Genomic DNA, 13,200 nt, shown 5'->3' on the forward strand with positions numbered 1-13,200 from the left:
ACTCAACACTGGCTACAGTTGCAGTCACAGTTACAGTCACAGTCACAGTTACAGTTACAGTTGCAGTTCCAAACAATTGCAATTTGATCGTATCGCAGCCATCTTGCTGCCAGCTAATTTGATTAAAATAGAAAATAGAAAATAGCAAGCAACAAATTGAAAAACAAGCTTGACAAATAGCAAGGCAAAAGTACTTGAAGGAAATTAAAACTAGAATTCAACAATAAATGAATTCAGAGACTGCAATCAAAGGTTGGCAATTAAATCGCAAATAAACAGAAAAATACTCTTCGAATAAATATAAATGTTTAAATATAAGTCAAGTCTGTGGGAGATATAACAAATATATCGCATAGCTGTCGGGAAAGTAATATTGTTATCTATTCTTCGATTGAAAAACTATCAATACGGCCAGCTAATTAATGGTCTCGATAGTAGATTAAAAAGTATCGATAACGCCAGCTACTCAATAGTTTCAATAGTCGATAATTGTCACTAAATAAGCGATCGACTACATTGCAATCTTGAGGCGAAGGCATGAACAAAGACCCATTCCTTGTGGAAGTCGGATGAGATTTGACCGATTTATGGTGGCGGGACATTTTCACTTATGTCCACATAGGACATGTGAGGGTACCATTTTCACATTAATTTCGAGTAAAAATAATGTTGCCAGAATTAAATGCAAAATTGATCTAGAGTTCAGACCATGAACAGAAACACAAACTTTAAAAAGATCGGATGAGATTTGACCGACTTATGGGGGTGGTCAATTTTGATCTATATCTATATAGGATAGCGTGTATGCCCCGGCCTTGCATTAATATTTTAAACATAAATTCTCTCAAAGATCTTTGAAAATGAGTTTTAAGCCAATCGGATAAATAAATAGTGTGAAAGTAAGAAATATGGTAGCATATAAGATCTGATTACAAGTGAATATGAGTACAATTTTCCTGCTAGCTTCAAAGCTATCGATAACTGGTTTCGATAGTTTATAAGCTGCACAAGTCATAGTTTGAAGTATTTCAAATCTATTATTTCAAATATATTTGAAATAAACTATTATTTTCTTTCACAATTAATTCCATATTCATTTCTATCGATAGTTCTTTCTATTAGTTTTTCTTTACTTCTGGCTGAGAGATCAAAGCAGGCTGCTTTCAAAATTGCTTCGTGATGCAAAATAGACAGTCCGACTCGAAGTAAATAGCCAAAAATTATAAAAAAAAAATTAAAAAAAACAATTTTCCAAGTATTTTGCAAGCTTCTTGTCAAATTTCTTTAAATAAAAAAAAAACAAGCAGCTCGTGCATTTGAATCCATTGCGAGTCACGTGCTCGGGCACTCGTTTAAGGCAATTGACTGTTTCGGTTTTGGGGCGCGGTTTGTTATTTTGGGGAAATCAAAAGGTGAGTCCATGAAGCGAACACATGAATAATGGCAAAAAGTTGCTGCTGGCATAATTCAGAAACTTATTCTGCACGCAGCTGTTAACTTGGCTAAGAGAAGTTTGCTGCGATAAAAGCCAGCATTGCGCTGCAATAACAAAAACAATACAGAAGTAGGAGTGCCCCTTGTCGAACGTGCTCGACTGGGAGATACCCTGTTGCCTGAGAAGAGCTGACTTTATAAATAGTTAACCAGGAGCACACACATACCCTGAGCTTCTTCTTCCCTATGCCCCATAAATGCATTCTTGATTAACTTCGGTGTTTATAGTCCGATCTGTATGAAATCTTAAGAGCTTAAGTATGACATTGAAATGTGCGTATATACCAAAATCTCTGGGCTTTAGCTATAAAGATCAGCCCTTTTTCTAGTTCCGGATTGGGTCGGGATTGGGAAAGCTATCGAAAATATGATTCGTAATCTGTGTATACTATGGGGTAACCTACCAAGTTTTGTGTATGTAGCTTTTATAGTCCTCGAGTTAAGTTATATATTGAAATTGTAATTAGATAATGACAAATATTGATACCTCAAATGTCAAGCCCTATACAGAGGGTCAGACAGAGAGAATAAGGACAACTAGCTGAGTTGATTTGAGATAAGGATAAGAAATATTTATATCTAAGCGCCTTCGTCTGCCTGTTACAAACTTACCCACACAACCATCATACCCATCTTACCCATTTAAATGGGTAGAGGGTATAAAAATGGGGCCCTGCAAAATAATTTGCAAGCGGTTTTCTGTTTTGCCCGTTGCAAGTGCAAAATAACGCGCCAGACACACACACACACACACAGTGCCCAAAAAGCTGGGCAACAAATATAATAAATTCAATATTAAGTTGTGCCTATATTTAAATTTCCCCCCTCTCCCTCTCTCTCTCTCTTTCTGTGTGTGTGTAAACACACGCACTCAACAATATTTTTGCTTTGCAAGTCAAAAGTTATCGCCTGGCAAACAGACCAGGCAACCAGGCAACCAGGCAACCAGGCGGGCAGCCGAGCGTCGAGTTAAAACTTGATGCGAAAACCCCAGAGGCGGCTAGCTGCGCCCCCAAAAAAAATGGGCGTGCCTCTGCCTGCACCTGAAACATCCCCCCACCACCCCTCAGCAACCTCCCCTGCAGCCTGCGTTTACTGCTGTTTATGACTTGCTTTCGCAGCCATAAATAAACTTACACTGGCAGGTAATCATTTTCCGCCCAACACTCGCACACGGCCGCCTCCCCTCTAAACCCCCCCCCCCCTTGCCTCACCCCTTTGCGCTTCATTCCCGCCGGCTGAGCTTTGTGTGTTGTAAAGCGATTTTTTTTTCTCATATTTGGTTTGTATTTTGTTGTTGTTTTTGTTGTTTACATGCTGTGGTTTCAATTTAATTACTGCACAGCAGTTATATTGACGTTGCCCCATTAACCCACACACACACACACGCACACACTCGAACACACACACACACACAAACTTTCTGGCAACCACCTGTTCTAGCTCATAACCTTAAGCCTGTCAATTGCAAGCGATGGCTGCGGCTTTTTCTGGCTCACTGTGTGCAGCTTTTGTGAGTGTGTGTGTTTGCGTGTGTGTGCCTGACTCCCATTAACCGCAACAAACAATCTTCTTCTTCTTGAACAGCATCGGTTTGTTTGTAGAACAAATTAACAGAGTTTTAGCTAAACCAGCTTTGCATTGCAAAAAAAAAAAAACAGAAAATATTGTGCCTCTAAGCTGTACTTCAGCTTTGCAGTGTTGTAAAGTGCTCGACTGCTTGTTTAAAAAATAGCAAATATTGTGGCTTCGATTTGCAGTGCTGTAAAGGACTCGACTGCTTATTTAAAGAGTAGAAAATATTGTGGTTTAAATTTGCAGTGTTGTAAAGTGCTCGACTGTTTATTTAAAGCGTAGAAAATATTGCGGCTTAAATTTACAGTGTTGTAAAGGGCTCGACTGTTTATTTAAAGAATATACACAATAGGCTTAAATTTGCAGTGTTGTAAAGGGCAAACCTAAGATCAATCTAAGGATCGATAAACATAATGTTATCGAATTGATAAAATAGATAAATCCCAATAAATTTAGCTACTAAACAATTGTTGGACTATGAACGAGTTTTGCATCCGACCTCAACGTTTACCACAGGCGAAATTATGGGAAGGAGCTACGACCCAAATCGAATCTAATTAGTCTATTAGATATAATGTCTACATTTTTAAGATTCTTCTAAAATTCATTACGAAAACTCATTCTCTAAAACGAATTTTATTTGCATACTTTTGGGCTTATGTGCTTGTGCCCATATTCAGTGTAGCCTGCCAGATACCTTCTGTTCTTCCCTTCACCTGCTGCTTTCATGCGGAATTCCTGTAGCTTTAGCCAGATACAGCAGCTGATTATTTAATAGACTCTCGCCAGCAAATCCCAATGCAATTTCAGTTTGGTTTTTGCACGCTCAGCGACTCGAAACTTTTAATGGGCTTTATAATACATTTAAGAGCGCAGACAGCGACTGTCCTGCGCCTGTTGCCTGTGCACGTGTAATTACATGGCAAACAAGTTAAAAGAGTGCTCTGGTCGGGTGTGCACGACTAGCAGATACCCAGCATGTCAGCGGCAGGCTGCCGTGAGAAATATGCCGGCTTTATCTTACATCAAATGTGGAGAGGTGTCGAAAGAGTAAAATATTTTTAACTTGGTGCATGTTGATCTTTTAATCTTCGAGCTATGCTGAAACTCGATATTTATCGATATAAAAATTAGTGCAGATATCGAAAGAAAATGATGTACTCCTTTTATCGACTTGGAACCTCGTCTTGATCAGGTATCTATATAGGTTATGCCTTCGCAGATGCCGCCTTCTGCCTGTTACTTACACCTGCACAATGCGAATATACCCTCTGTATTCATTTTCACTGGGTGCAGAGCATTAATATACCGAATTTGGTTTAAGCTTATGGCCAAATCGGCCATAGATGGCCCAAATGCCTAGGCCGGCAGCAAGTTGTGGCCAACTCATGTTTCACAAAAACATGCATTGTGACTATTTTATGAAGCACGCGTCCGCAAAGTTTGCCAGCCAGGATGCAGGACCAACAACTGGAGCTGGAGCCGGGGCGACAGGACTCGTGTGCATTGCGTTTGCCAGGTATTTATTATATAAGTTGCTGGCAGGCTGTTGTCTTCGTGCTGTGCACGTATTCTGTGTACGTTGTGCATTGTTATCGCATCTGGTTTATGATGGCTAAGCCAAAGGTCTTTCAATTCATGAGCTCACTAAATGGCTCACTTTGGGCCGACAGAACTTCAAAGCGCCTGCATGGCCTCAGCATGGGCCCCGTCAATAGCCCTTTGCTAGCCTTCAATTGCAATATTATCATGCTGCAGGTCGGCATTCAACTGCCCATTTATTCAGTTGCAGGCGCAGCAGAGCTCCAGCAGCTCGCAATTGCCCAGTCGCCTATAAAGCGCATGCCAGCCTCCATTCAGCTCGCTTTGTGGCAACAACAGCAACAGCTCCTGCCCCATTGATCGATCATTCACAACAAAGCTGCTTACATCGACTCAGGGCCCATTCGCAGCTCTGGCTAATTCAAAGCAATATTCTGCCTGCTTCACTGATTTAGTACACTGAAAAAATATGTTGGCCCTAGATGTAAATTATTTGTGGAATTTAATCACAATAATTCTCGCCGAAAATTGTGCGTTGATTCGTGTCATTACAAATTATGAATCATTACTTTATAAATATTCATTTTTGTTTTAAAATCCTAAAGGAGATTCAACTTTGCTTCATTCACAATTTGAATGCGCGATATCAACACTCTCTTTTCATTCACAATATTTGATGGGAGAGGTGCGAAATTTTATGAACTTTCTTTCCCCAGCAGCGAGGCAACGGAAAGATCGTTTTTTAGACTCTAGAGAGACTTAAATCGTAAATCTTGAATGCAAATCTTTCTGTTTTCCGCTCAGGTCAAATGATCGAATGCTCAAATTACGAAATCGATAAATATCGAATTAAAAATTGGGTTCTTTGCCCAGATCTGAAAGATTATATATTATGTATGTTCTCATAGAGTAAAGCATCGCATTTAACACATCCTAAATATTCAACTTTTTAGATACCTGATTTCTTATAATTATTTTTATACGTATGCCATATACTCACACTTTTGTATGCCATATTAAAGCACTTAACATTTAATAAAAATTGGACTGCAAATACTGGAGTTAATCGGGAAAGCATTTTCCATACAAATTGTGGAAAGCAAAGGTAGGCAGCTTGGGTTTGAGAGAAGGAACTTCGAATGTATGTAACGTCAGCTGAATTTCGAGTATCTCCTAGTTGGGTGCAACAGATACTCACTTATTTACTTATTTATACTTATTTATACTCAAAGCACCAGTTGGTTAATAATTTAATTAAATGTTCCCCCTTTTTGCTGTGCTTAATACTCGCAGCAGGCTACTCGGCGTACTTAGCTTCAATCAAATACTCTCAGTAGGCTATTCGACTATTCGGTACTCACATATTTGACTAACATACTCAATTGTATTCGATTTAGCTAGCTAGCCAAAAACTGAACAGAATATCCATAGAACATGCTGCTTGATTTGGTGAGTTACCTTTGGAGCAGTCTCTTCACCCATGTGGCCGGAGCCATGGACTCTGCCTATGAGTCGAACTACTTTATGGGGCTGGTTAGCTGCATTATGGCGCTGGTGTTTATAGTGCATGTCAAGTCGGCCAGCATTATATTGAGCAATCTGTGCGAGCCAAAGCCGCGCAAGAGCCTAATCGAGCGTCAGCCGTCGCCCATCGATATCGCGCGACGCGGCGTCTTCCGGATGGACCACGTGGAGGCGCTGCAGTGGTACAGCTACGATGAGCTGCCTCCGGCCATATTGCTGGAGAACAATGGCAAGACGGTGATAATGCGCATCTCCTGCGGACCGGAGTGTACGCCGTTTATAAGCGGCGGCACGCTGCCGGGCAACTATTACTTTGTGGAGGCGATCTTCAAGTGGGGCGCCTCGGAGCATTCGATAGACTCGCGCAGCTATGCCATGGAGATGCAGGTGCTGCATGCCACCAATGTGCCCGATGCCGCCTACGAATACCTGACTGTGTCCTATATGTTCGCATTGTCACACCACAAGAACCAATTTCTCGACCAGGTGGTCGAGAATCTGTGGGCCATACGGCGCGCCGGTTCGGTCATCGAGCTGCCGCCGTTCGATTTGGCCACTTTGATGTGGTGCTTCAATCAGGACTATTACACCTATCGCGGCACCTATGCCAACGGCAACGTCATCCTGCCCAGCCAGTGGGCCATTTGCCCGCGCATCTTCCACATTGGCGCCGAGCAATTGGCCCAGTTCGGCGCCCTCTGCGACGAGGAGGGCTGTCGGATTGCCCTGAATGCGCGCAAGAAGCAGCCCCTGGGCGATCGCTGTGTTGCATTAAATTGTTAGCTTCGGTTCATTTTAAAAGAATTGTTTTCATCTTCTTTTTTAAATTTATGTTTTACACTAAATATATATATTTTTATGATTTGCGCTGGTTATGTTCGAAATAAATAAACCCATCCGGAGGTGGATTTAGATGCGCTTCAGGGTTGATTGTACGCTTCCCTCATAGAAGCAGGCATCTTCGACCTAATGAGGTATACATAGCTGATTAGACTAGTTTTGAACCGGCGACTTCGTGCTTCTTAGTCCGATGCTCGGAAATTATCTCTTTAGGTCCTCTAGTTATTTGTTCTTTTCACTGTATGCTCAGGTGATATATAGCATCTAAATCCGCAATTGTTGCTAGGTTTGAACCGACGACTTCCCGGTTGCCAGTCCGATACGCTGATTATATTGGAAATGAAAAAAAGTATGCGGTCGATTCAGGATGAAATTATATAGTATATATGTGATAAACATTGTAAATTGTTGCTGGATTTGAACTGGCGACTTCTCGTTTGTTAGTTCGATGCTCGGAAATTATCTCTAGGTCCTCTAGTTATTTGTTCCTTTCAGTATATGCTCAGGTGTTATATAGCATGTTAATGCGCAATTGGTGCTAGGTTTGAACCGACGACTCCCCAATTGCCAGTCCGATACGCTGATTATATTGGAAATGAATAAAAGTGTAATAAGGTCGATTCAGGATGAAATTATATGGTATATTTGTGATAAACATTGAAAATTGTTGCTAGATTTGAACTGGCGACTTCCCGCTGCTCAGAAATTAAATAAGCTTGGGCTTATTTTAATAGACTTATTATTATGATACATAAGGTCCTCCGGTTATTTATTCTTTTCAGTAGTTACTTCGATGTTATAACATATTAAAGTAGATCTTTTGCTGGGTTTGAACTGGCAACTTTCCGCTTGCTAGTCCGCTGTTCAGAAGTTTTGTTAAGTTGCACTAGTTTTAATAGACCATTTGTTATTTTCAGCAGAAAATCTGATAATATGGCATCTGAATGTTCAGAATAATTGAAAACATTTCATTTAAATAAGTTTTAAGAGTTTTTTAATGTCATTTTTTAAGGAAAGTTTGTGTTTAAATTAGATCAAAGGATATGTTTAAAGTGAATGTGTGTCTGGCGACATTTCTAGCCCGTGAAAATGCCCTGAGCATTGTTGGTTTGTATCAGCAGCGTGCCTTGAGCTGTAAATAGAGAGAGAGAGAGAGAAACTTAGTTAGAACAGGCCAAGGATTTTATATCCTGCTAGTACTTACGCTCTGGCTCGGCGCTGGCCAGGGCCACAATCATGGCGAAAACAAAGCCGCAGATCTTGACGAATTGCATGTTGTTTATATATATATATTTTATAATTGGTTTTGTGCTGAAGCGTTGTCTCTTTAACTCTGATCTAGAACAAGCTCCGGCAGCTGCTTTTATAGTCGCAAAAGCAGCTCGCGACGTTTGGGCTTTGCCCGCGCTCTCGCGCTTATCACGACGGGCTGCAAAAAAAAAAAAAAACCCGGCCAATTGAAACCTTAAAGATTTCAGTTCCGTCAATTGCGATGCGTGTCTGTGAATGCATTTGAGCCACATAGTCAAAGTCAGTTAAGGCTTCGATTTGCAGCAGTTAAAAAGCAAATAAAAGCCCATTTGGAACAATTTTTGGCAAAGGGGAATTCACTCATTTGGCCAGATAGAGAAATACTCCAGCCGGGCGAAACGTATAAATTAATTTCCAATAAACGCTGTGGGATAAGCGGGCGTGGGCATGGTCCTGCCTGATTGCGATTACATTTGGCTGTAGCGCTGCGTATTCGACTTTTTGCCTCATAATTCCCATTGGCCGCAAAATTCACTTTGATACTAGATGAAAGTCTGTGCCGGCACTTGGTCTGGTTGCCCGCCAGCGCAAATGCTCCAGCGTAAACGTTGCAAATTCCACGAGCCACACACACACACACACAGTCCAAACAATGGCTACAGTCAAGCCTGGTTATTGACTGCTCCACACACACACACACACACACACACAATGGATTGCATGGCTGTTGCCGCAGCAACTGTTGCCAGTCAGTGGAGGCGGTGCTGGGGCACATAAATTGTTGTTAGCTGGAATTTGTGCAGTTGAAAATCAAAAGGATTAGCTTCCGCCGGAGCTGGGCTGTGCTGGGGCCAAGAAATTGGCAGCCAGTGGGCAGCCGCCGCCGCCGCAAAGTCGCTCGCAGTCATACGAGCTGTTAACCAGGCAACTTCTATTACAATTTATTTCAGGCGTAAAACCAGCCAAGGAAATATTTGCGGTAAAAGTTTCAAATAATTGTTGATGTAAGGAAGCATACAAAATGGACTAGTACACAGAGGGGGGGGGGTGGGCGGACAGGGGGGAGGGGGGTTCAGCACGGCTCAAAGAGAAACAATGGCAGGTCCCGGAAAAGCGGCAGCCACAGGACAAGCGAATAGTTTTCGCTTTTTGGTTGAAATTGTTTCAAGTTTTGCCCAGTTTAAATATGAGCGGCGCTTTTTTTTGAGGTCTGCCCAATTCTCAGTTCTCGGTTCTCGGTTAGCTGCAGTCCAACCTTCTATGCAGCCCGGCCAGCATTCTGGCAAGCCAGGCAACTAAAACAAACTCCCAACTATTCAGTTTTCCAGCGCAGTGCATATATATATAGTATATATATGGTAAACAAGCGACTAGACCTTAGTTTTGCATGTCGCTGAGCAGTCTCGGGGCATTTCCAGCCTGATGTGCTATCAAATCAATTCAACAACAACAACAACAACAACAACAATGTCAACTTGGCTGATAACAAGTTGATGCGAAAACCCGTTTCCAGCATCATTCTAATTACGTATTAGTAATGCAAGCAGAAGCAAAGCTAATCCAAAAACGTGTTTCGACTAGGAAATACCCTACGCCTTACATCAAAATTTAATACTAAGTATTTCTCTGGAAATGGAAAATTAAGATGTGCAATTTAAAAAGTGTCAAGTATTTGTGATCAATTCTGATTAAAGTTCTTAAATTATGTGCGTAAACAGACTTGACTTGACTATGGAATACCCTATACTTCAAATGCTGCATACTCAATTTATTGTTTAAGAAATAATGATAATAAAATACGTTCGACTATATTTATTTAAGTAATAATGATAATCATTTAATAATAATGATTATAAAGGCATTCGTTTTATATATATATTATTAAATTATTTAAATTTTTTTTTTAATATTTATTTATATAATTTTTTGTGTATTTTTTATTACTATTATTATTCTTACATTTCTTTCCCATTTATTTATTTTATTTATTATTATTATTTTTACTTTTTTTTTCTCATTTCATTTCTATTATTTATTATTATTTTTTTAAGTTTCTATCTAACTATCTAGAAGTCCATATACTTTTCTTTAAACCTAAATAATATAATTTTCTTGTATTTCTTATAGTATATGTAACTTGTTAGTTAATCATAAATAATGTAATATTCTTGATATTTTTCTATAGTATCTGACAACTTGTCTTTTGTTCAAATCTTCCTACATATATATATATCGATATTATATAGTGCAACTGTTTCCCGTTACATAAAACTTTATGAATGGGCTGTCAATTAGACTTATTGGCTTCCTAGAATCCATTAGAGTAAACACGTGCTTGGAACTGGTTTCTGTTAAGCAAAAGCACAAATTCCCGGAAATCAAATAATAGTTTAATTCGTTTCTTGTCAACTGCTCAGCAAAGCAACTGTTGCATATAATTACGGAATACTCTATCAAAGGGTATTATAATATTGTTAAAGTGAATAAAATAATAATATACTTGCTTTAATTTATGACAGATGATTTGTTTATTGCGAATAATAACAAATCAAATAAACAAATGCACCAATTAAAAGTTTGCTGCTGCGACTTGAACCGGCGACCTGCCGACTTAAGTCCATGACGTCACGTTTGCAAAGCGAACGATTTGAGCTTTCAGTCAGAGCAGATTATAGATACATATATTCCTGTCTGTCTTTATTGAAATCCAAGATTTAAATTTAATTTCCATCTAATATTGAGCTCTATAAAAGTTGAATGGTAGAGCATATAATATTCGTTGCACTGCAAATGAATTGTCACGAATAAAATGAATAAAATTGAGCTCTGTACAATTTGAATGGTAGAGCATATAATATTCGTCGTACTGCAAATGAATTGTCTTGCTTGTTGATTTTTATGGCAAGTGAACATTTGAAACACATTTGCCTGCAAATTGTCCGGAGACAAAACAATTTGTAACATGCAATTTCTACACATTTGATGCAATTGCTGAAAATGAAGAATCCTGAATATAAATACAACATTTTAGTTTTGTTTTTGTTAGTTCAACATTTCCGTTTATTTTAAAAGCGATGCAGATATTAATTTTCAAAACTTAACCCGTGCGAATGTATTGCGTATTGTCGGTCTGAACCAGCACAGTGCCAGCTGTAAAGATATTTGAAAATATTTGAATAATAATTAGAAATTATATACGTTGTCAACAACAAAAAAATGTTTGACTTACGTTTGGGCACGGGCTCAGCGCTGGCGAGGGCGGCGATCATGGCCAGCAGAAGGGCAGCAGCTTGGAAGATCTTCATATTGATTGATTGTTTGTGTGTGCTTTGTATAATTGATACTGATCCCAACTGAGAGCCCAGTCGATCTTTTATAGCAGCCTCAGGCTGCCGCTGCTGCTGCTTCTGCTGCTGACTGCGGTTGATCTCGGGAAATTCCTATCAAAATGGAATTACGCAGGTTAAAAAGATCGCAGCTAACTAATCGCCCAGCCAATCAGCAGATTGTTGAACGTCAACTAAAAACTGGATCAGACTTCTGAGAGACATTACTTTTTTTAAATAATAGTTTGTCTATTACTCAATGAAATGCAAATGAAAACATAACTTAAATATCCTATAATTTAAATACTTTTTGCTGATTGTAAATAAATATCATTTTTATGCTGAGAAGGTTAACTGATAGATCATCTTTAAATCTTCCTGTGTCTGATTAAAAAACATATAAATATTTATATCGATTTTCTGACAGAATAAATTGATCTGAGAATCCCTTTTTATACCCTGAACCCATTGAAAATGGGTTAAAAGGGTATTATGTATTTGTGCAAATGTATGTAACAGGCAGAAGGAAGCATCTTCGACCCCATAAAGTATATGCATTCTTGATCAGCATCAATAGCCGAGTCGATCTAGCCATGTCCGTCTGTTTGTCCGTCAGTCTGTCTGTCCGTCCGTCTGTCTGTCCGTATGTATGAACGCAAGGATCTCAGAACCTATAAGAGCTAGAGACTTGAAATTTTAGCTGTAGGTCCTCCTAGTTTGTTTCCGATATTCGATAACTTGCCCCGTTTCCAAGTAATCGATAAAAATCGATATCAAAATCCTGTCTTTTGAGCAATTTTGGTGAATAATAAGAGCTTGAGTCACCAAGTATCTTTCATTTTTTAACTATCGCCTGTTAGAAGAAGAGGGTATAGGGTATCCCCTAGTCGGGAGCTCCCGACTAGAACCTCTTACTTGCTAATCCTTAATTACTCTAAAAAATATCAAAACTTAGCTCAGGCCTTAGTAAACGGTATTTGCTAGTCTAGCCCTTAAACATACGGCCTTAAATATAATGACATATACATATATCAAGCATATATATTATTTTATAGTAAGCACATACATGCATGATCTAATACTATATAGTATATATTACCGTATGTCATAGTAAATCAGCTAACCCACATTCAAGCCAAGTGCATTTAAGCATTTATTATATTAATCTTAGTACAAGTATTAGTACGAGTTATCAGCTGTGTTGTTGTTCAGGGCTTTGGGTATTTTTCTACGTATTGAAAATAAAAACTTGGACTGGAATTTCCAGCTCATTTGTTGCTCTCCCGCATTGCGGCTATAAAAGCGCAGTTCGCTGCGATCTCTAGGCATATTGTCACAATCGATCAGATAGAAAGAAACATGAACTGTCTAAAGATCTGCGGCTTTGTTTTTGCGCTCATCGCGGCTCTGGCTAGTGCGGATGCTGGTAATATATACATTTCTATATAGTATATGTAAAGTGTACTTATTTAAATTGGATTATTTATTTTTATAGCTACGCAAGTCATTAATGCTGGCGGCCACACGCTGATACAAACGGACAAAGGTCAATACATACGCAAAAACTAAATTTTAAATGGCAGTAAATTAAATAAAATAATAAAAACATCAATTAATGGTTAATTTCATTTAAAATTTGCGCTTTTGC

The 13,200-nt window shown here is 39.2% G+C and overlaps 3 protein-coding genes and 1 long non-coding RNA gene across 4 annotated transcripts; 2 read left to right on the forward strand and 2 right to left on the reverse strand.

Annotated features, from left to right (window-relative positions):
- The first annotated feature begins 1,213 nt into the window (after positions 1-1,213).
- CAH14 (Carbonic anhydrase 14) lies at positions 1,214-6,997 on the forward strand. The gene is made up of 2 exons (XM_064690943.1): positions 1,214-1,412; positions 6,009-6,997. The coding sequence occupies exon 2, from the start codon at positions 6,046-6,048 to the stop codon at positions 6,916-6,918; it is 873 nt and encodes a 290-aa protein (XP_064547013.1). The 5' UTR covers positions 1,214-1,412; positions 6,009-6,045; the 3' UTR covers positions 6,919-6,997.
- A 955-nt stretch (positions 6,998-7,952) lies between these two features.
- On the reverse strand, positions 7,953-8,521 carry LOC135434396 (uncharacterized). Its single transcript, XR_010437235.1, has 2 exons — positions 8,180-8,521; positions 7,953-8,107 (listed from the first exon to the last, which is right to left on the reverse strand). It is a non-coding gene; the product is annotated as an uncharacterized LOC135434396 (long non-coding RNA).
- A 2,730-nt stretch (positions 8,522-11,251) lies between these two features.
- On the reverse strand, positions 11,252-11,615 carry Dso1 (Daisho1). Its single transcript, XM_064690954.1, has 2 exons — positions 11,456-11,615; positions 11,252-11,376 (listed from the first exon to the last, which is right to left on the reverse strand). Exons 1-2 carry the CDS (start codon positions 11,529-11,531, stop codon positions 11,324-11,326), a joined length of 129 nt encoding a protein of 42 aa, XP_064547024.1. The 5' UTR covers positions 11,532-11,615; the 3' UTR covers positions 11,252-11,323.
- Positions 11,616-12,817: 1,202 nt separating this feature from the next.
- Dso2 (Daisho2) lies at positions 12,818-13,164 on the forward strand. Its single transcript, XM_064690970.1, has 2 exons — positions 12,818-12,978; positions 13,048-13,164. Exons 1-2 carry the CDS (start codon positions 12,912-12,914, stop codon positions 13,119-13,121), a joined length of 141 nt encoding a protein of 46 aa, XP_064547040.1. The 5' UTR covers positions 12,818-12,911; the 3' UTR covers positions 13,122-13,164.
- The last annotated feature ends 36 nt before the right edge of the window (positions 13,165-13,200 follow it).

Source organism: Drosophila montana, unplaced genomic scaffold, assembly GCF_035044405.1.
Source record: "Drosophila montana isolate Dmon_TW-CO22-7 unplaced genomic scaffold, ASM3504440v1 contig_3319_1, whole genome shotgun sequence".
Taxonomy (NCBI): Eukaryota; Metazoa; Arthropoda; class Insecta; order Diptera; family Drosophilidae; genus Drosophila; species Drosophila montana.

Excerpts from the sequence above, each read along its gene's own strand:
- CAH14 (XM_064690943.1), top strand. The coding sequence starts at position 6,046 with ATGCTGCTTGATTTGGTGAGTTACCTTTGGAGCAGTCTCTTCACCCAT.
- Dso1 (XM_064690954.1), bottom strand. The coding sequence starts at position 11,531 with ATGAAGATCTTCCAAGCTGCTGCCCTTCTGCTGGCCATGATCGCCGCC. Across the intron at positions 11,377-11,455 it reads CGCTGAGCCCGTGCCCAAAC|CTGGCACTGTGCTGGTTCAG; the intron begins GTAAGTCAAACA and ends ATATCTTTACAG.
- Dso2 (XM_064690970.1), top strand. The coding sequence starts at position 12,912 with ATGAACTGTCTAAAGATCTGCGGCTTTGTTTTTGCGCTCATCGCGGCT. Across the intron at positions 12,979-13,047 it reads TCTGGCTAGTGCGGATGCTG|CTACGCAAGTCATTAATGCT; the intron begins GTAATATATACA and ends TTATTTTTATAG.